Source organism: Hakea prostrata, chromosome 3 (genome assembly GCF_041222555.1).
Source record: "Hakea prostrata isolate BN-2017 chromosome 3, UWA_Hpros_2, whole genome shotgun sequence".
NCBI classification, from domain to species: domain Eukaryota; kingdom Viridiplantae; phylum Streptophyta; class Magnoliopsida; order Proteales; family Proteaceae; genus Hakea; species Hakea prostrata.
In genome coordinates, this window is record NC_142602.1 from 1,723,365 (window position 1) to 1,746,694 (window position 23,330).

Sequence of the window (23,330 nt, forward strand, 5' to 3'; positions counted from 1 at the left end):
TGTATCATCTACTAAAATCCAATCTAAATCCTGATTCCGAGTTTTCATAACCTAAGTTTTGATTAGAAAACAAAACCTTGGTTAAACACTGGCTCAAGTAAAATATAAAATCTATCAACAAAGTTGGTGGATGAGATAAGATCAGATTCAGAGAAGCACATCTGTAGCTGGCTTGAATAACTGAAGTCGAAGTCCAGGATTAATGATGAACTACAGAAAGCAAGACAGTATTATTATATCATCCGACATTCCATTTTGTTGTGGCGCTTTTTTTTTTTTCATTTCGGGAATTTCGAAGCCTGGTCCCTTCTATTGAATTGTTGGGGACCCTGTTCATGCTCCATATCATAAAAGTAGGAAACCATCATGGCAATCTCTCTTGTCTCTAACCATTTCACTCTCCAGGCCCAGACACCACCAGACTCCACCACCACCCACTGCCTAGTCGTCATCATCATCGCATCATTCATTGAACCAACATAATTATCCATCTTCTTTGACTATTTGGTTTTTATTACATCAACAATTAGAAAGCAAGAAGGTTAATAATACCATTGCTACACTAGCATTGATGTTGTTTCTAGATTTTCTTCCTCGTGGTGCAGGCATGGGAATATCTCCTATTAAATTTTGTACTGGTTTTGCATTGGAATACACGAAGAAGCAATGATGTGTTTTTTCTATTTTTATTTTTATTCAGTTCTGAATATTGCGTTTGGTAATAACATTACTTTCTAGCAAGGGCAAAAGGAGTGTATGTGAAAGGAAAAAGCCCACTAACTTTTCCGTCATGGAAAAGTTCTCTCTTTTTGTTTAGTCATTTGCAATGAAATGGGAATAGGAAGCTATATGCATTTTATTAACTAAAGGGAGGTTCCCTTTTCAATAGTGCTCTTCTGCATATAAACGGCCAAAAATTGGCCTCTCTGGCCTCTCTGGCAGAGCCAGACACCCTCCTCAGGACAGGACCTCAACCATCTCATACATCACACCAGGCTTTCCTTGTAAAAGAAAAACTTCACATAATCACATGAAAGTGGAAACTGGGATTTTATACCACTGTTAATGCTCTTCTCTATCACTTTACATCTGGGTTCCCCCTTTTCCCCTTGAAAACAAACAGGAGTAGCTGTCTCTCTCTAATTCAGAGTAGCTGTTAAAGGTGATAGATTCGGTCAGGCAGAGAATGATTTGCAGTTGCAGGAGACCGCCTTGGTAGGACAATTCATGTATAAGCTGTATACATTTGCAACTGATATTGACAATTGCCTGCATTAACGCATGCAAAGTGCCAAGCATGGAAATTGGAGCTAATGTTTTATTAACCCAATTGTATTGGGTAGTTGCAGTCTTGCAGAGACAGAAAGGAAATAATGAAAATCCTGGGTCCCACCTTACACCTTACACCTTACACCTTACAAAGAAAAGATAAGAAAAAAATTGATAAATGTGGGCTCTTGACCTTTCATACTTTTCAGTGGATCCACGGCCGGGTTGGGATCAGCTCCCATTTCCTCGATACTGACTCCTCTCACACCCCAACATTGTGGATAATGGTATTGGCATTGCCAGCATTGGTATCGGTAGTGGTATGGTGTTAATATGAATCTGTATTAATATCTTTAAAGAAGAGGAGAAAGACAAAAAGAGAACCACTCATATTTTTTTGGTAAAAAGTTGAAAATCTTCATTAGAAAATACAGACAAACCAAAGAAAAGAAAAGAAAGAAATACAAAAGAATCACTCATGGCAATTCACAAGCAGAATCAATGTCTTAAATGCTGTCTAGATCTACATATATGTAAAACAGGAGAAAGTCCGAGATTCTGAACATTGAGAATTTTTATGGGAGAATGAAGAGATAGCGAGGACTGTGTCGTATCCTAGTGGGAGAATGAAGAATATCCGATAGTGAATCAACTGACACTGTGCTGGCATGTGAGCTGCAAACTGTGAGCTGTAGGAAGGGAATATATATAGTACAATTGAATGGCAATTTGTGGATCACTATTCAAAACTACAGGCCAATAAACATCAACAGACATGGGCAGGCATCAATCAGGGGAAGTGATAACGATTCCCCTTGTTTGATTTGATACCTTGGTTAATCACCAAGATCGTCTCACTCCCACAATTTTTCCCCCCTTCAGAGTTCAGACATGAAATGCTAGCCGCGTGATTTCAAATAATATCCAACTAAACTCGGTACGCTGTGTTATGTGTGCTTTAACCCTCGTGCTTCTTTCAGGTAAATTAACAAACACTTCATACTCCATTGCCTCGTAGACCCTGACTTACCCAACACCAACTCTGTACTCCACTAAGTTGACCTCTCTCTCTCTCTCTCTCTCATCGCCACACCACAAAAAGAAGAAAGATAAAGATGCAGAGAAGCGCACTAGCAGTTCAGAATTATTCTCCATACCTGTAAATCTTGTCTGTTTTTAGTTGGCTCCTCTCAAGATTCAAACAATAAGGAGGACTAGTGCCTGTCTTGAGCATCGTCTACTTCTCTGGGAATATTTTGGACGAGGCGTCCCAACTTCCAAGTGAACACGCTAACACCATCTTCAAGAATGGACCCCCTTCCTAGTGGATAATTGAAGGGCAACCTCGAAAAACCAAAATGAAAAGATCTACTCAACTGTAATGCTTTCTGCCCATTATGTCACATGCAACAAGCTGTAATCAGTTCGTAAGTAAAAACACGAGCTCTTCGATCGGCACGAGGATTTTAGATTTTAGAATTTAGAGCAACTACATGGTAAATCGGGTTTGAATGTGAAATCGAATTTAAACAAGCATGGTATCCGGTGCGATTGAGAAAGTTGAGAAAGCTGAAACCTCAGTAGTTCTACAGTAAATATGCGTTCTGTCAAATCCGCCTAGTCTAACGATGTCACCAAATTATGCTAAGGAAAATACAATAGTTGTTTGCGCCTAAATTAACAGTAACAATTTAACGAAGACTTTTTGCCTGGCTCTCAAACTAGTTAGCCGCCTTCTGTTCTTTCCAGAAGTGATGCGTTTCAAAAAAATACACAGGAAATCCAATTGAAAAACCCATACCGTTCTCACAAAGCTCCTCCTGGAAACTGGAAACCACCCTATGGACCATTGACTTTCAATTGCAACCTTCACAGATAATAATAACACCAGAATGAAAGCCATAGTTGTCTTATTACACTTCACGAGCAAAGACAATTTTAAACGTGACAGCTTCATCAGATAACACTTGAAGAATACTCTTTTTCTACATTATTATCAAAATATTGGAAGGAAGTGACGCTTAGAGCAGATGAACCAGACAAACGAAATAAGATCTACGTAGGGCGGCTATTAGTTAAGAGAGTCCAAATGCACCATGGCTATCATTAACGAAAACAAAAATGTTCAAGCATGTACAGGTCAGACGGCTAAAACTGATAAAGCCCTATCGGCCTCAAAAATAGAAATTAGGGAGCTGATATCCAGACACAAACAAAGGGGAAGCTCAATTCATTGGCCAGAGCAGGCATATCAACTTAAGTTGAATTGAATGAACAGTGCACTAAATAGTCAAATAGAGATAAACAAGTCCTTCAAGAGTGTGTAACAATAGAAACTTTTGTCTAAGGTATGGCTACAATAAAAAATAAACCATTCACAAATGTAAGCCAAACCGTTAGTAATAGATCTAAGTATAGATAAATCAACAGCATTGGAGGTTACTGAATACAGTTACTTGAAATATTCTCTTCATGCTCAAACCTTGACTGAAGAAAAAACTTTAATGGCTGGGAGCAACCACAAAGGCCACAGCTTGCCCTTGTTTATCAAGCCAAAACCGCCCCACCCTTTCAAATCCTGCCAGTATCTCTCTTCTCCCAATAATTGTCAACCCTTTATCCTAGAATATGCTTTCCATTTCGGCAAAATGAAATCGCACAAGCAACCTAAGAAGATCCTAAGCTTCTAAGCTGACTAATCTGAAAAAGCATCGGGTTGGAGACAAGATGCACAATGTGTTAAAGGTCCCCAAGTATGTCATCATTAAATGGATCCTAGATTATACCTGTTTTGTGTTTCTGAAGCCCTAGAAAAAATGATGAATGCTACAAGGTCCTCACTATTCCAGTCCAATACGACAAATAGGATTTTTCTTGATGAGATTAAGATCCACCTGCACAAGAAATTAGATTTAATGCCCTTTGGCTCCGTCAAAAGCCTGCATGGAGTAGTAAATACTGTACCTTGTGTGCAAAGAGATCTCAGATGTTATCAATTCCATACAATATCATGGTAGGCCTGACATAGAAAGAATATGAAGGTTAGACTTTTCCATTCCACTTTCAAGAACATGGGGTTACTAGCCCCAAAAAAATAAATGGGGAAAAAAAATTCAATCTAATACTAATTTACCAAATATTTTGGAGCACCTATCCATTAAATTTCCTCATATTTAAAAGATAATATTGCCTTTCAATGGAAAGCCCCCATGCGATTACCCTAACATCTTCAGGTAGCCCCATTGGCAGCAACATTTCCGGCCTGAACATGCCAGAATTGCCAATTTCCACCCATTTCTTAAAGCCTTCATGATAACCGATCAAACAGGGGGGGGGGGGAAATGAGAGTTTGCTAATCACTTCAAGGTACAGCACAGGAACCTCATGCATTAAAACAAGATTTCTTTACCTGAAGATCTCCATGCTTGGCTCCGTAAATGGATTGTAAGCAGGTTTGAAATGCCGCTTTGACATACCTGAACACATGAGAAGTGGAATGATATCACATTTACATTCAGCTTACTAATAAATGTATCCCCAAAGCAGTTATTTAACAGCTATAAAAATAGCCTCCAATATAACTCCATATCTCTGGTCAATAAACAGAACTACCAACATGATCCACAAAATGTCCAGGATACCACCAGTAACGTCGTATAAAACTCATAGCAGAAAGAATGCGAACTGAAGAGCATGATTGATATGGGATGCAATGAAAAAAACTGCAAGACATTTACCAAGGTGAGAAAAGAAATCATGCAACACTCCAATCAGGTCACCAAGGGTAAGGCCCCGATCACATACCAAACCTGAATAAACATATTCCCAAAAACATAAATATATAAGATATTTATTATTTGTGACATAGATATTCTGCTTCAACCAATGCCTGATGAAACATAAAGACCCAGATATTGTTGAAAGTACCTTCAATCTGGTGGAACTCTGCAAGATGAGTTAGATCTACAGCTTCATTTCGGAAAACACGATCAATTGAGAAGTACTTTTTTGGGGGTGAAAGATTTCTGCACATAACAAAGAAAAGTCCAGTAAAATTTTTGCAGAAAAAGGTATAATGTCAAAAGTTCAAACATCCAAGGTTCATCTATAACCAGTTTACAGAAAACGTCAAATGTTATTAAGGTACAAATTTTCGGACTGGAAGAGAATGTTAGCTGGGGAAGAAAAGATTTTCGATTGACATCACAACCAAAAAGAAATACCAAACTTTTCTTTGGTAATAGTCAAACAAGCACAAATGGCAGAAATCTAGCGCAATTTACCTGTTGTGCAAGCAGGTGAAGCATCCTTGAGGAAACAGCAGTTGTGTGGGTTCTTAATAGGTTTTTATTTGCTTCTTCTCTTTTCCAATCATATCCATATCTATATAGAAAATAATCTTCTTTCAGGAAAATTTGAATTTCGAATGGTGTGCAAGAAGTACCAAAAATATAAAGCAGCATAACCTCTAGATCCATAACCACCAGATTCATGGACACGCTTCACCCTCTCAACATAATCTTCAGGCAGCTCCCTAGTAGTGGAAGGAACTAAAAATGCAAAAGCCAGATGAATAATACATGAAAAGAACATAACCAGATTACCAAGTACAATGTCAAGGAAATTTGACCTTTTAAAAAGAAGGTATCATGAGAATCACGACCAGGGTGTTGCTGTGGCTGGAAGAGTGCATCAAAATTCCAAAAGCTGCGAGTTTGAGTTTAAACAAATAAAAGCAACTGGTGAACAAGGATTAAAGTATTATGTATCGGTTGGATGATTTTAAGGAGCATTCTGTTTTGTAGTGTATCATGTGTCAGATACATATCAAGTGCAGAATTGCATGGAAATTGTCAAAATACACATACAAATGATTAAGTTTAAACAAAAAATGATAGGTAAAGCCAATAAATAGTCACTCTAACATACATAAACACTTAAATAAAGTTTATTAGATATTGAGGGCAAGTGCATTAAACAGGAGGTGTTTGCTACATGGGTCACTGTAATAACCATGAAGAGCGTTGGGGAGCTTCAAACCATATATGGCTCTTCTTATGTTTCTATTTTCTGTTTGCTTTCATGAGGGATTCTAGATAAAAATTTTAGAAACAATCACCCCATAAACAGGATTGAAACTAAGAGCACCTTTAACTTTCAATGCATTTGTTTCTCATTGTTCAGGCTTCTTTGGTTGCATGTTTAGTGTGACTGATGCCACCTTTAGTTTTGATACCTAAAATACATTGAATAGAAACCTATAAACATATTATATTCTAATTAAATGGTTTACTAGTTTGATAAGTTTCCCAGCTCATACTATACGGTGATGGTTAGTGCTCATGACCTACCTTGGGGTGGGTGAGGGTGGAACGATGTGATACAAGGATCTCATACAAATATAGTTTTATCTACCTCATTTGTGAAATTTTAACATACAAATATAATTTTATCTACCTCATTTGTGAAAGTTTAACGATGTGAATAAACAGAGAGACTGAAAAGTTTGATCCAGATCTCATACAAATATAGCAACTGACTAATGAGCATTTTGTGTGTCTGTTATTAACTCCAAAAGTTTACATACATAATCTTGAAGCCACCTTAGAGGAATGGGGCAACACTCTAGTAGTTCCATTCTACTAGAAAGTGCCAATCAACAATCATAGAAATTACCAACGTGCTTTCAACAAAATTATTTGTCGGCATCTCCTCAAAACTGCAACTAGTAGATAATCAATACTTCAGATATTCAGGCTTGACAATCTACATATTAACATAGAAATATTGAATTTAAATTCCATTTTTTTACCCCATTTGAAGGAAGATATTTTGCAATTGTTTTCGAACCTGAAATGGAAATATGCATATGAAACACTCCCAAATGTCTACTGAAGCAAATTTCAACAAAAAAGAGAAAAAAGAAAAAGTCATACTCAGTGAACCAGGCTGCCATGTATAGCTGGGTCTGGGAGTGGTCAAATGCACACAACCTATCCCCTGTTTTAAGTGGCTGTTGCCAGCTTCACAGAAACAAATTACAACATCTAACCTTATTCTGACTTAAAAGAAAACCTGCACCCAGCTCCAATGGGTAGAGAACACTCATGCTTCATGATACATTTCAGGTGGCCTTTTTTAGCCATCCTAAATTTAAATATCTATAGCCAACGCAGAGCTATTCTAGTGGTTAAAACCAACACCTCTTAGTGAAGAGGTCGTGGGTTCGACTCTCGCTGAAGCATATTAATATCCCCATCCCCCGGCTTGATAAAGCCCCTTTGTACCAAAAAAAAAAATTTAATATCTATAACTTCAACTGTTAGTGTAACCAGAGAGAAAACAAAGGGGAAAGAAAAGGGGGCAACGGGAGTTTGGAAGATGGTAGATTATGCATCTGACAGAGACAAGGAAATTGATATCATGTGTTTTCCAACAATCACAGTTTTAAAAAATGGTCATTGTTAGCACCACCTTCGGGACCAACTTTTGGGTCTCTATCTAAATGGAGCTATAAGAAATTCAAAATAATTAGAATTATGTCAGAAGTGAAGTTCCTATTGCACGGAAGCATAGAGGTAAGGCTCCCAAATTGGTCCACGAAGGGAGGCTTCAGGCTTATCTTGCTAGGACAAGATTTTCTGTCAGGTGGCACTGCAGATAGGTAGACACCAAGATCTCTCGACTTTCAGCCCAATCCTAATAGAGCCAAGAAAATTCAAAAAAGAACAGATTGAAGTCTCGAGGACTATCAAGATGCCAAAGGGTTGCACAGGACTCTCAGCATGGTCAACATACATGGAAGGGTAAATAGGTTTGATCAGGAATTTGATGTGGCAATCCAATCTACCCAAAAGTCAACATTCCCAAATCATCCTCCCATATGACAGAATATCATAGGTTGTGAAGTAACGCATCCCTCCTGGGGCTTTGAATGCCCTTTATGCATGCATGCATGCCTGCCATCATTTTCACCATTAATTAGTTTAAGTACTTCAAAAATCTAATGTATTGATTACCATGTTCACAAATATCGATTCAGCATTTATGGGATGCCAAGAAAAAATAATCCCTGATGACTAAGGAACTTTTTATGATCTCTCATATCATGTGTCATGTCAGTTTACCGTTTACAATAAGAAACTCACCTTTATACTCTGGTAATTTGATATCAGAAAAAATATTAGGAAAAAAAAAATCACACAAAATTTTATGAGCTTTAGAAATAGTTGGCTTGTACAAGCTTGCACTTTCCATAGCAGTCACAGCAAACTCCAATCTTTCATATGAAAAGAAACTAACATGCATACAGCTTTCTAAACTAAATGCAAGCAGGAAAGGGAAAAGGTAAGCAAAATTCATGCCTTCAGCAGAGGATTGAGATAGCCACCTTCTGAGGGTGGGCCTTTAGCATTGAAGTTATTCTCTTTAAACTCTAACTGCGTCCAGTCATCCCTGAAAACAACGAACAGTTGCAAATAAAGTTTCAACACAGCAATATGTAAACAACATAACCATAAGCCAAAAAATTTCTGAGTGAATAACAATAAGCCACATTGGCAAATAAAAGCACAGACTGTAACCTAAATCCATGCCCTTTCGGAAAACTTCCATGTTATACAAAAGCACACACCTCCACGAGTTATGATTAAGCAAGCATATAATGAACCATGAAGATAGTAACCATAAAAACTCCACACATTGTATCCATTATTCCACAACTATGAAAATAATGCAAATACAGATTTTGATAGAAGTATGACAGTGAAAGATCAAAGAAAACAGAAAATCATCATTCAACCGCTGGAAATGTTGCTATAGAGGATGAAATGCATGATGTAGACTACTAAGCACTAACCACTTGAAAAGATTCGGATGAACTGAATTAACTTTCTTCAATTAACTTCCCTGCCTAAAACACTAGATAGCCCTTTAACTCAGTTTGTTGCCACCATCCTCACTAGGCATCAGGTGGGACACCTAAACAAAATCGAAGGCACTGGAACCTGAACCTAAACCTAAACCCAGCTCACCTGAACAAACTATTTTCCTACCTCCGACTTTCGGATGTCAGGTTTTAGCTAGTAAAGCTTAATAAAGTCTGGCATCAATACCACTTCAACAAAATGGAATTTTAGAACACACTTCTGTAAGTGGTCCTTGTACAGGTAGAAGCTAGTAAAAAAGGAGGCGGCTTCAACATATGAGGGAAACATCTCAGTGAACAATGCATCCAAGACCACATCAACAAAAGGAAAAATATTTTCTTCCTCATCCCAAATTCCATCTGGAACACAGTCCATAGTCCTTCAGTGTTCTGCTGATGAAAACAAAGAAGGGGAGACCTGTACATGCCTAATAATTTTCAACCACCAAGGTGACCCAAGGCAACTGGCAGGGGCCACTGGGGAGGGGGCAAAGACAAGGCCTTATTAGTCAAGATGGCATAAAACAGGTTTAGAAGCTTTTCTATGATTAGGTTCATACACATTGGCCAAATAGTACAAAGACCAAATTTAGAAATGACTCAGAACAGATTGAACAAGTTGTTACCAAATACCAAATTCCTATCCAATCTGGAGATTAGAGTGATACTTTCCCTACTTAAGCTTTGCTGAAACACTGAAAATCCCAAGGCCCTGTTTGTTTGGTAGGAAAAGTGCAGTAAATGCTTTGCCTGCTTTGAGAAGCTAGGTAAAACCTGAAAGCACTTCATGTTTCCTCTGATCGTCATTGTTTGGATGAATGATATTCTTTAATCGCCATTTTTAAAGACCAAATGATCAATCAACTTCGCTGTTAAACAATGAAGTATTGATTTCAAATGAAGATGCTAATGGGTGCAAGATTCAAGTAGATTCCCTTCATTTCAGTTTTGAATGCAATCTACTTCCCATCAAAGACACCATAATCTTAAAAGCACCTTTGTTTAGAATATTTATCTATATCAAGTTAAGAATATAAAAATGCTAGCACATTAAAGAATACACAGGAAGCAGAGAGATAATTTAAAACAGATAATTCAATCATTTTCAATGATTATCTGATAATCTAATGTCTTAGAAAGCTCTGAAAACTACTAGAAATGTATGCCAGTTACAGTAAGAAGTAAGAACTTGTTTGATGAACAACCACGACACCCTCTATGATCACTATTTTTTCATCATTTAATAGAAACAATCTCAATATAAAAGAAGGAATGGCGCTTGCCTATTCAATGCCCTATCATTATTCTCGGATAAGGGGTCAATCTGCAACTCCAGCCCAACCTTTCCGCTTTCTTGCCCCACCAGTGAATGGTGGTTGTCCCTTTCCTTCGAGTTCCTATACCAGTCAGTAGCAGGCGGTATGGTAGTTCCCTCTGATCCACATCTAATTCTGGTTTCTAAACCTCCCTATTTACTCAAATTCCAACATTCTAATAGGGGCAGCTTTCTTTTGGTAGTGATTGCGAACATCTCTCTTCTCTTTGCATGCACAATATGCTTGCATGCTTCTTTAGGCACATCTCTCTTTCAAGTTTCAACATTTCACGCTGGCCTAATGGAAGTAGCTCTTTTAGTAAGCCTATAGTTGCACCTGCTGTTTAATTATTAGGCAACTCTTCACAGCATAGTAAGAACTGACAGTTCAACTCACCAAATCAATTAGGCTGCCAAATTGTGCATCAAAGGAAGTCTACCAGGCTTTAGAAGGATGACTACTTCCGGAAAAGTTCATATTCACATCCCGTGAAAACACAGGGTAGGGGCACATATGACACTGAATTGTTGTGCAACATGGAGACCAAGAACTCTAAAAAGTGCCTCAATCATGAAAGCCATAGGAACAGATTTAGGTCCCAAAAAGACCATATATGTAGGTTATAGAAATGCAGAGACATGCACAGACAAAAAAACAAGAGGTGTGACTATCAAAAGCAGATGATAAGGAGATCACTACTTAGTATAATATAATATGCACAATGCTGGAGAAATTAATCAGATGAACCCCACTTGGTCCACCGTAATGTATGTACACCATGTATTTATTCCAATTATGTACCCACATACCTCTGCAGATGTTCTCTAGTCAAATCTGTGACAGCCTTCTTCCTTTTTGGTGTGTAATTAGGACCCCCTTTGCAGCGAATAGCCCTTCCACGTCCTAGTCAAGCCAATTAACCAAAAATCAAAGAAAATATGGTTGGGGTACAAGAACAAAAAACTCACAAAAGGAAAGGTTAGTACATCATTTGGTACAAATTTGCATACCTCTGGATTTTATTACAAGAGTTTCATAATGATAGAAGAAGCATAAAGTGCTTGTTTCAGAAACCCTAGATATTTAAATAATGTTGGAAAAACTACTCACATTAGACCCTCGCCAGACCCTGCTAACCACGGAAGCCTTGTACACTAGATATGGCCCTTTTATTCCTTAATAACTTCAATACAGAAAAAAAAATAACATTATTCTGGGATACAAAGCGACATTTTCCCCCTTGATTTGGATGACCAAAGCAGAATTTTATTTTCTGGGGACAAACCGTAGATTAGATTAACTACTGTAAAAATCATTAATTTCTTTGATGAAGATCCAGCCTCTATCGCCTAGGAAATAAGCCTAGGGATGGGTCATATAGATGTTGGATCCCTTGTCCATTGGTTTGTTTATTGGTAAAGAGATCAGGTTAAATGAGTTAGTTAACAGTCTTTTCATATGAGTCAAATTAGTTTTAAGAGCGTAATGAGTCTGTTAGGAGTTTGTTGGAGAGTCATGCTCATTTTATTATTTCTAATTTTAAGAGTTCCTTTTCCTTTTTAAGTTGCAAGTCATAAGGCTCTATGCCACATTATTTATGTGCCCCATCATGTAAGAATAAAGTAGACTAGATTAAAGTAAATTTCGGTTTTCAGCAATGGCTCTGAGAGTCTTAGTTGTGCAAAAGGAATCTGGCTGGTGCTTAAAATTCCTGAGTTCAAGTTAGTCTAGCTAGGATCCAAAATCTACTTTTGTATTTTAGTTTGATTGTCACTGCATGGTTGTTAAGTTAGTCTACTTTTATTTCCTTTAGTTGGATCCAGTATATTAATAGGATCCAAAATCTACTATTTGTTTTTTAATTTGATTTTGTTTTGTTCAAGTTATTGAAGAGTCCTAGTAAGGTTGGGAGTCCCAATTAGAGAGGACTTCCCTTAGTTGTAATCCACTTCTTACAAGGATTCCAAATCTACCCTTGTTTTGCAATTTGGATCATCCTAGGATGAGTTATTATAGAATTCTAGTTAGAATCTGAGTCTCAAGACTAGTTATCACATTCTTATGTTGTATCGTGGAAACTTAGGCTGTTGTGTTGTTTTGAATTCTCCACAATTTCAAGTTCTCCAGCCCATTACTTCTTCAAGTAAGTCAACCACACAACCCCCCCCTTCCCCAAAAAAAAAAGCCTCTACCTTCCTTCCCTTTTTCACCCCATCACAGCCTTCATCTTCCCCTTCCCCCTAACTTGCGGCAACCCCGTCCCATCCCTGATAAGCATGCATTTACCATTATTTATTTGATTTAATTCCCCATACTTATTTAATTAAAAAGAGCTAATTGAGTATTTTTGTGTATTTTTCAGGAATAAGGTGATTTTGGATATTAGAGATAATATGGAGTAAAGTTGGCAAATATATTAGATATTGGTGGATTTTAAATCATGGCATTCAATCTTGTTGTTCAAGAAATCATGAAAAGTGAGATCTTAGCCAAATTGGAAATAGGTGGAGGTCTAAGGAACAAAATTGGTAATAAATCTGAAAATCGGGTAAACAGACCTACCTTCAGTATTTTGGGCATATCTCTCTCGTATGAGCTTGGATTTCGATGATTCAAGATGCTATGGAACGATATTGAAAATATCTACAACTTTCCAGTTTTGAGTTTTTCCAAAATCCGAAAGAATAAAGGTCAAATCGACGGGTAAAGAGGGGGGATTCATTGTGTGCTGGAGACATAAAAGAGAAGCCAACCACAGAGAAGGAAAAAGACGGTGATTGCAGCTCTCATCTCTCATTGCTGAAGAAGAAGACCACATCTCTCTCTCCTTATGTTTCATCTTTATTTTTCTTATGAACTTTGTGATAATGAGTAGCTAGTTCCTTTTCTTTGGGATGTAGATGAACCATGCTTATTTCATTAATTTGATTGTTCTATCTCTTCTAGTTGATTGTGTTTGAGTTTGGCCAAAGATGTTCTATAGCTCAGCGAACTAAGCGTGCCAAGCTTCCGCGAAGATAGGGCATATCTAGGAAGACCATCCCTAATTTACTTTGAAGTGTAGAGTTATATCGGTTAGGGAAAAGCATTGGGGATTCGAAATTCTAAAGATCTTCACATATTCATAGTTTAAGTTTTTGCGTTGATTAATAGATTTAGTTTAAACTTAGTTTTGTTGAATTCAATCTTAGTAACTTGCCTTTTAGTTCCCCATAATAAAACTATGAATATGTACGGGGTCGAACTATGGGGAACTAAAAGGCTAAGTTACTAAGATTGAATTCAACAAAACTAAATTTAAACTAAATCTATTAATCAATGCAAAAACTTAAACTATGAATATGTGAAGATCTTTAGAATTTCGAATCCCCAATGCTTTTCCCTAACCGATATAACTTTACACTTCAAAGTAAATTAGGGATGGTCTTCCTAGATATGCCCTATCTTCGCGGAAGCTTGGCACGCTTAGTTCGCTGAGCTATAGAACATCTTTGGCCAAACTCAAACACAATCAACTAGAAGAGATAGAACAATCAAATTAATGAAATAAGCATGGTTCATCTACATCCCAAAGAAAAGGAACTAGCTACTCATTATCACAAAGTTCATAAGAAAAATAAAGATGAAACATAAGGAGAGAGAGAGATGTGGTCTTCTTCTTCAGCAATGAGAGATGAGAGCTGCATCCGCCGTCTTTTTCCTTCTCTGTGGTTGGCTTCTCTTTTATGTCTCCAGCACACAATGAATCCCCCTCTTTACCCGTCGATTTGACCTTTATTCTTTCGGATTTTGGAAAAACTCAAAACTGGAAAGTTGTAGATATTTTCAATATCGTTCCATAGCATCTTGAATCATCGAAATCCAAGCTCATACGAGAGAGATATGCCCAAAATACTGAAGGTAGGTCTGTTTACCCGATTTTCAGATTTATTACCAATTTTGTTCCTTAGACCTCCACCTATTTCCAATTTGGCTAAGATCTCACTTTTCATGATTTCTTGAGCAGCAATATTGAATGCCATGATTTAAAATCCACCAATATCTAATATATTTGCCAACTTTACTCCATATTATCTCTAATATCCAAAATCACCTTATTCATGAAAAATACACAAAAATACTCAATTAGCTCTCTTTAATTAAATAAGTATGGGGAATTAAATCAAATAAATAATGGTAAATGCATGCTTATCAAATACCCCCACACTTGAGTGTTTGCTAGTCCTCGAGCAAAACAAAACAATAAAAGTAATACAGAAAATAAAGAAAGAAAAACCTAACTCACTTTCGTAGGAATCACGGTTGCACTTAGCATGTGCAACAAGCCTTTAAACCCCTAGGTTACCCTAGTGGACGAGTTGTGTCTCGTGAGTGTTTGCAGAGAATATACACACAAAATTCTTAAGTGCTCTTCTAATTATTCTGGCAATAGTAAGATTAAAAAGACAGATTCCAAGACAAAGACACTCCATTAAAGATTGAAGGGAATATAAACACCCCCACACTTAAGCTCTTTACACCCTCTCTTGAGTCTAGCTCTAGGCAAACAATTCAATCGAGAAGTCTTTTCTTATCTTCAGTCTACCAGTTCACCCTCAGATAAGACTAAACTAGGTACCAAATAATACCAAGAACTCAAGATCTAAGCAATATTGACCTTCTTAGACATTTCTCCTTTATAAGCACATTTATTCACTTCTTTCATTAATGGTCACAGTTTTAGTCCGTGCAATGTCTTGCCTCTTAAGCTTTCTAGATGGCCTATGTAACGAGTGTTGGGTCAGCCGCTCTCAAGCCAGATGGCCTTAAGGCACTAGGTGTAGAATACCCCTCGAACTTACTTACTCAAGCCAACTAGGCTACAGGTCAAAGACTGGACCAAAGACACCCCAACTGTTTGACACGAGGCACGATGTTGGTGACACCGAGACCTGATTACTAAGAAGGAGGTCTAACCTTTAAACTTCAGCATTTTTTTTTTCACATTATACTTCAATTTACTTCACATTTAAATAGTCTAAAATCGGTCTCAACTTGTCACCATAAGCACAAGGCAATACAAGATAACTAGATGCAGTCAAACCTTTTGGACTACCTGGAATTCCTATTTTCCGATTCAACCTCGGTCTCAAAATGTAAAACCCATTACTATTCTCTCAAGAGGGTGTTCATTACATCAGATGGGATTTCTAAAACACTTAAACTCTCATTTTGTATCTAAGCAAGGAATTAAAACATTTATCTTACCAAAGCCAAAAAAAAATTGGGCAAAATTGGGCACTTTTTATCTTTGTGACAATGCTCTACCAACTATCAACAAGTCTTACTCGAGTTGACACCCCCCCCCACACTTAAATTATGCAATGACTTCAGTGCATGCAAAAAAAATAATAGAACCAAATAGAGGAAAGAGCGTACCCGATATTTGAACTCATGATAGAGCACGCAACAGTAAAACCTAACAACAAACAAAGAAAATAAAGGAAAAAGAACAAGAAATAATATCTAAACATATGGGTTGCCTCCCATAAAGCGCTAGTTTAGAGTCTTCAGCCAGACTCAGTAAGAAGCAGCCAATGGAGGTGGAAGCTCAAATCTAAATGTGAATGGTGAATGCTTTAAAGAAGTGGAAGAATCCAACGATGTGTTGACTTCCTCAATATTTAGGTTAGATTCCCCAAATGGCAAGTAATGTTGTAGGGGATCATCAATAAGCATGTTTGGAATATAATCAACCACTACCTCATCAATAAAGTTAATTGCAAAGCACTCTTCATCTCTATTTGGGCTTAAAGATACATTCTTTATAGAATCTGAAATTGATGACTCAAGAGCTTCAGGGAAGGGGGCTTTGGGAGTGTAAGATTCAGGAGTAGGACCCTCTACAATCGGAATGTGCAACCCCTTATAAGGAATTTTATGGGGAATACTCACAGGTGGTGTTTCTTTACTAGGCTTGTGTGCAGCATTGCCAGTCTCATGGGTCAAATCAACCTCTTCTCGACTCTCAAGATCAATGGGCAATGGCTTAGGAGTAGGCAAAGGTGCATAATATTCCTTCCCACTGCATGTCACAACAGAGATTGCTTGAACTTGTTCTTTCCTAGACCCAATTTGATGATTAGGGTTACCTATTGGTTGACTAGGTAACTGACCAACCTCCCTCCTACTGATGGCATCAGCTAGTTGACCAAGTTGGATTTCCAATTTGTTAATAGATTGAGAATGAGAATGTAACAATTGAGTGTTTTGCTCTAGTCCACTAAGTGTTTTTAGTACCTTATCCTCAAATGATGAATTATGTGAGGGTTGTGAAGATGATGGTTGCTCATTCCTATAGGCATTTTGGTGCATATTAAATGGAGGTGGCCGATAAGGTATTTGATTAGAGGGATTGGGCATTGAGTTTCGCCATGAAAAATTGGGGTGGTTTCGCCATCCTGGGTTGTAGGCATTGGAATATGGATCATTACCCAATTTAGAGACTCCTTGGGCCAAATGTGCATGCTCCTTAACAAACTCAGGGTATTGTGTAGCCAAATAGCAGTCAGTGACATGATGGGATAGGCTAGAACATAAAGCACATGCTTCCATCTAATTAGGTGGAGAAGAACTTGTAGAAAGTGGAGATGGGGTTTGTTGTCCTAATGACAAGAGATAATCCAATTTCTTAGATAGCAAGTCAACCTTAGCACTCATCTCAACGGTAGGATTAATCTCATAGAGACCGCTCCTCTTTGGTTGCCCAATGGATGGAATCTCAATCCTAACTGTTGAAGCATGGTGTTGGGAGTTTTCACTAAGGGTCTCAAAAAGTTCCCATGCCTCATCCTCATTCTTGTGCATGAAAGTCCCGCCACAAAAAGAATCAACCATTTGCCTATGTCGGTCTCTAAGGCCATCATAAAAGCATTGAACCAATTGCCATTTAGGAATAGCATGGTGGGGTCACTTTCCAGGTAATTCTTTTAATCTTTCCCAGGCCTCATGAAATTGTTCTCCTTCTTGTTGGAAGAAACTCATTATCGCTCTCCTAATGCTATTGGTACGGCCAATGGGGAAGAACTTTTTAAGGAACTCTTGTTGCATTTCTACCCAAGTGGAAATTTTAACATTGTCCAAAAAATGAAGCCAATGCTTAGCTTTATCTTTAAGGGAGAATGGGAAAAGAAGTAACCTTAAAGCATCAATTGAGAGGTTTTGAATTTTAACCGTGGAGGACACCTCTAAAAACGCATCTAAGTGCTTATAAGGCTCTTCATTGGCAAGTCCATAAAAAGATGGTAGCATTTGAATCACACTAGATTTGATCTCATATTGAGCCGCCTCTATGTTAGGCAACTTAATACAAGAAACCGGATTATATATCGTAGGAATGAAATGCTCACTCAAGGGCCTCATTAGAGGCTCATAGTTTGCCATGGTTCTTTGCCTTCTAAGGGTGGCCAAAGTCAAGTGGAGTCAACTCAGGGTTTAGGGACGGATGATCATGCATACACACAGAAGAAGAAGAAAAAAAGAAGCTAAATAAGAAAAATTCAAAGAAAATAACTATAGCAAAAGGGAGAGTCTAGGACGTACCTGAAGCGCAATCCACGTGATCTTTCAAACAAAAGTTATAAATGTGAAATCTGAGGGATGGGGATTTTTAAAAATTAACCTAAACAACCCAATCTAATGTAAATATTACAATTGAAAAGTCCTAAATACAATTATATCTAAGAAAGAAAAGATAACAACCTAAACTAATTATTGAATCGCTACTTTTGCAGTTACCTACAAAACAAAAGAAAAAGAGATTAGTTAAACTAGCAAAGAAAAATTAAAAATTAAAAACACTAAAATTACTCTAAAAATTATGCCTAATTGACAAAAATCAATCCTAGCAACCGTGATTTGGTTCCCCGACAACGGCGCCAAAATTTGATCGTGTCGCTAACCAATCAAAAATAAAATCCTACACTAATCTAGCAAGCAGAAAGTACTTTTTTCACTCCATCACACCCTTCATCTTCCCCCTAACTTGCGGCAACCCCGTCCCATCCCTGATAAGCATGCATTTACCATTATTTATTTGATTTAATTCCCCATACTTATTTAATTAAAAAGAGCTAATTGAGTATTTTTGTGTATTTTTCAGGAATAAGGTGATTTTGGATATTAGAGATAATATGGAGTAAAGTTGGCAAATATATTAGATATTGGTGGATTTTAAATCATGGCATTCAATCTTGTTGTTCAAGAAATCATGAAAAGTGAGATCTTAGCCAAATTGGAAATAGGTGGAGGTCTAAGGAACAAAATTGGTAATAAATCTGAAAATCGGGTAAACAGACCTACCTTCAGTATTTTGGGCATATCTCTCTCGTATGAGCTTGGATTTCGATGATTCAAGATGCTATGGAACGATATTGAAAATATCTACAACTTTCCAGTTTTGAGTTTTTCCAAAATCCGAAAGAATAAAGGTCAAATCGACGGGTAAAGAGGGGGGATTCATTGTGTGCTGGAGACATAAAAGAGAAGCCAACCACAGAGAAGGAAAAAGACGGCGATTGCAGCTCTCATCTCTCATTGCTGAAGAAGAAGACCACATCTCTCTCTCTCCTTATGTTTCATCTTTATTTTTCTTATGAACTTTGTGATAATGAGTAGCTAGTTCCTTTTCTTTGGGATGTAGATGAACCATGCTTATTTCATTAATTTGATTGTTCTATCTCTTCTAGTTGATTGTGTTTGAGTTTGGCCAAAGATGTTCTATAGCTCAGCGAACTAAGCGTGCCAAGCTTCCGCGAAGATAGGGCATATCTAGGAAGACCATCCCTAATTTACTTTGAAGTGTAGAGTTATATCGGTTAGGGAAAAGCATTGGGGATTCGAAATTCTAAAGATCTTCACATATTCATAGTTTAAGTTTTTGCGTTGATTAATAGATTTAGTTTAAACTTAGTTTTGTTGAATTCAATCTTAGTAACTTGCCTTTTAGTTCCCCATAATAAAACTATGAATATGTACGGGGTCGAACTATGGGGAACTAAAAGGCTAAGTTACTAAGATTGAATTCAACAAAACTAAATTTAAACTAAATCTATTAATCAATGCAAAAACTTAAACTATGAATATGTGAAGATCTTTAGAATTTCGAATCCCCAATGCTTTTCCCTAACCGATATAACTTTACACTTCAAAGTAAATTAGGGATGGTCTTCCTAGATATGCCCTATCTTCGCGGAAGCTTGGCACGCTTAGTTCGCTGAGCTATAGAACATCTTTGGCCAAACTCAAACACAATCAACTAGAAGAGATAGAACAATCAAATTAATGAAATAAGCATGGTTCATCTACATCCCAAAGAAAAGGAACTAGCTACTCATTATCACAAAGTTCATAAGAAAAATAAAGATGAAACATAAGGAGAGAGAGAGATGTGGTCTTCTTCTTCAGCAATGAGAGATGAGAGCTGCATCCGCCGTCTTTTTCCTTCTCTGTGGTTGGCTTCTCTTTTATGTCTCCAGCACACAATGAATCCCCCCTCTTTACCCGTCGATTTGACCTTTATTCTTTCGGATTTTGGAAAAACTCAAAACTGGAAAGTTGTAGATATTTTCAATATCGTTCCATAGCATCTTGAATCATCGAAATCCAAGCTCATACGAGAGAGATATGCCCAAAATACTGAAGGTAGGTCTGTTTACCCGATTTTCAGATTTATTACCAATTTTGTTCCTTAGACCTCCACCTATTTCCAATTTGGCTAAGATCTCACTTTTCATGATTTCTTGAGCAGCAATATTGAATGCCATGATTTAAAATCCACCAATATCTAATATATTTGCCAACTTTACTCCATATTATCTCTAATATCCAAAATCACCTTATTCCTGAAAAATACACAAAAATACTCAATTAGCTCTCTTTAATTAAATAAGTATGGGGAATTAAATCAAATAAATAATGGTAAATGCATGCTTATCAATCCCCAAACCCTAATTTTCCAATCCCAATCAATTTAGGAAACCTCTTTCCCCTCCCCCTCCCCTCCCCCCTCCCCTCCCCTATCTTTTGATCCTAACTATAATCCTACCCACCCCCTAACCCTAGAAAGACTAAACCTCTTTCTTCTTCCCCTAAACACTACACCCTCGTCCTTTTTTTTTCCCTGGAATTTTCGGACTTTTTCAAGACCTAAAGTTCAGGGTCAGATCTACAGCAATCTAACTATTTGATTTGTCCCAAACTTTAGGAACATCATTCCCCTGATCTTAATGACCTTCCCTCCCAATTTCAGCCTAATCGGACCAACCCAACCCTAATTCCTTTGCTGGCCTAGACTTCCAAAAACCGAGAAACCTTACCCTACTTTCGGCCATGCCAAACCTTTATACCTAATAAGAACCCAACTGCTCCCTCAATCAATCCCTGCAACTGAACTCCTCTCTAGGTGGGATAAACCTACAATTGCCTCAATCTGAACAAGGGAAATACTTCAATTAACTCTCAATTAAGGACCAAATGCCATTCAATACCTCCCCCAGAAATCCAGCAAACCCTATTCTACTTGCCCCAACTGAGGGTCTTCCCTTCACCTACGAGCTCTGCTCATCCCTTCCCTTTACAAGATTCTTCTCCCCTTCTCTATTCCTCTACTTCCCCTTAATATACCCCCAAAAAAATCCTAACTACCCTTTTCTCCTGCCAAAAAATCCAAACATAAATGTGGCTGCCCCCGAATGAGACCTTGCCATCTATACCTTTGTCCTTTAGCTCACTTATTCCCCAGATGTCCAGCTATATTTGAGAACCTGTGCTCCTATACGCTGCGATGTATACCCCCTTGGATATCAGGGTCTTATCAAACAGATACCAACACTGTGTCCTTTACCTATGCAGGTGAGCACCAGTTATGCTGATTTTGGTGTTAGTTCAACAAGCAGAAGGAAATGATTTCTCAGCCACCCATCTGGCATATTTTGCCTTCAACATGAAATGCATCAGATATGTCAAATCACAAGATTCACAACAGACATAAAAGTATCACAAAGCAAGAATCCAAGTAATATGTAGAAGCACCAATTGTTGATAATTACTGCAGGGCAATAAGCTTTCTTTTTTTGGGAGCATCGATATCCACTTGATCAACGCCCTGGAGAAATCGTGAAGTTTTCAATCATCAGAAAAATAAAAAATAAAGTCAATAATGGGTGGTAGTCAAATGACACAAATCATCCAGCAACATGGTACAGGGTCTACAGGCAACCTAGGAATCTCACGGGGGCAGTTCAGTTAGCAGCCCAAAAGGGCTCCACCTCATACTATTTTAACATGGGAGGTTCCATCTGAACGCCACTCTCCATATGGTAAAGAAAGCCTTATTTCAATGGACAATGAAATAAGGAACAGATGTAGGTGTATGAGTAGTCATAAGGACGATCCACCCATCAGACTGAACCTGTCACAAACTTACATCATCTCACCCAATAAAGTGACCAAAATCCAAGGGATAGGGGTGTTAGCAAAAGAAGCCTAGTCCTCATATACCAGTCCCATCCCTTACAAACATATCAAGCCATACTAGGTATATGAAGAACCAAATATAAATCAATGCATCAAATATTGAAAATTGAAGTGTGTTATCCTTCTTCCATATCAGCACAATTTGAATTCAATCTAATTAATTTGAAATGAGCCTCAACTTATACTTCTTTATAATATAGCACTGAAATAATCCGTTTAGTGATTGAGATCCAACTATTCAATAAACAGCAAGAGTCTTCATTGGGGACTGAGGAAGAAGGGAAATACCTCTCCTGCTTGTATCTTCAGAAGCAAATTTTTTACTTGATCGTCAACATTTTGAACCAACATAAAGTAATAGACATGAAAACCAATCACACTGAAGATATCAAAAGTGAGGTTTTCAGAAAATTTAGACATAAAAACCAATCATACTGAAAGCTTCTTCCGCCCCTGTCGCCATCGGCAATACGCGGAGCAAGAGCTGTGTCGGAACTTTTTGTCAAAATTACTCCAATATGAGATGATTTGTGTCTGGGGAGGACGACATAATCTTTTTATGTGGGAAGCAATTCGGAGAGAAAGAGTTCTAGCAAACACCCTGGATTCCTGTTTGGTTCGATACACACATCTGAGTGGAAGTGATGAGAGGGTTTTCGCTTGTTTGGCTTAGATTGGGGTTGGATTAACCCAAGAACCACGGTTTCATCAGGTAATAATTTTAACTGAATTTGTAGATCTTCGATTCTTTTATTCATTTCAGGCGAGATCTACAAATTCAATTCAAATTATTAGCTGGTGAAACCTAGGTTCTTGGGGTTGGATCAAGCGAAAACTCTTTCATCACTTCCACTCAGATGATAGCTCTCCGAATTGCTTCCCACATACAACCAGAGATTGTGGTCGTGTGCGGTCTTTACCAATTTATCAGCGAAAAAGACTGTATCGTCCTCCAACACAGCTCTTGCTCCGCGCATTACGGCGAGATGCAGAGGGAGTCTCCTCAAAGAAAGGACGAAGCTTAAATAATCCTTGCGTTGAGGCCAGGATTTTGCACAAGATCGAATCCCGAAAACTTATGTGATCAAGAGAGGTTGGTGTTGTGGTGTTGGTGGGTATTAGCATATGTTGCATTGACACAAGTGGAAGAAGACGACTGACTTCGGTATGAGAAGATTCAGAACAAATGGAGTCGCGACGGCGATTGAAATACCCTTATATATATCTTCATCATAATCGGGGTTACATTTTGTCGTCGTTCCACAGATTAAACAGGGAAATGAAGGCGGTTGTTTCTTCTTCCT

General features: G+C 37.8%; 1 protein-coding gene and 1 pseudogene across 2 annotated transcripts; both read right to left on the bottom strand.

Moving 5' to 3' along the window:
* Window positions 1–1,592: 1,592 nt before the first annotated feature.
* On the bottom strand, window positions 1,593–11,531 carry LOC149019885 (phenylalanine--tRNA ligase alpha subunit, cytoplasmic-like; annotated as a pseudogene). Its single transcript, XR_016172513.1, has 12 exons — window positions 11,322–11,531; window positions 8,634–8,724; window positions 7,082–7,119; window positions 6,950–6,988; window positions 5,900–5,976; window positions 5,714–5,819; window positions 5,553–5,652; window positions 5,197–5,294; window positions 5,007–5,078; window positions 4,679–4,745; window positions 4,234–4,288; window positions 1,593–4,163 (listed from the first exon to the last, which is right to left on the bottom strand). The product of XR_016172513.1 is annotated as a phenylalanine--tRNA ligase alpha subunit, cytoplasmic-like (transcript).
* On the bottom strand, window positions 11,351–19,670 carry LOC149019886 (uncharacterized). The gene is made up of 2 exons (XM_089147889.1): window positions 15,931–19,670; window positions 11,351–11,415 (listed from the first exon to the last, which is right to left on the bottom strand). Exon 1 carries the CDS (start codon window positions 17,104–17,106, stop codon window positions 16,072–16,074), a length of 1,035 nt encoding a protein of 344 aa, XP_089004015.1. The 5' UTR covers window positions 17,107–19,670; the 3' UTR covers window positions 11,351–11,415; window positions 15,931–16,071.
* Window positions 19,671–23,330: the final 3,660 nt, after the last annotated feature.

Excerpts from the sequence above, each read along its gene's own strand:
- LOC149019886 (XM_089147889.1), bottom strand. The coding sequence starts at position 17,106 with ATGGAAGCATGTGCTTTATGTTCTAGCCTATCCCATCATGTCACTGAC.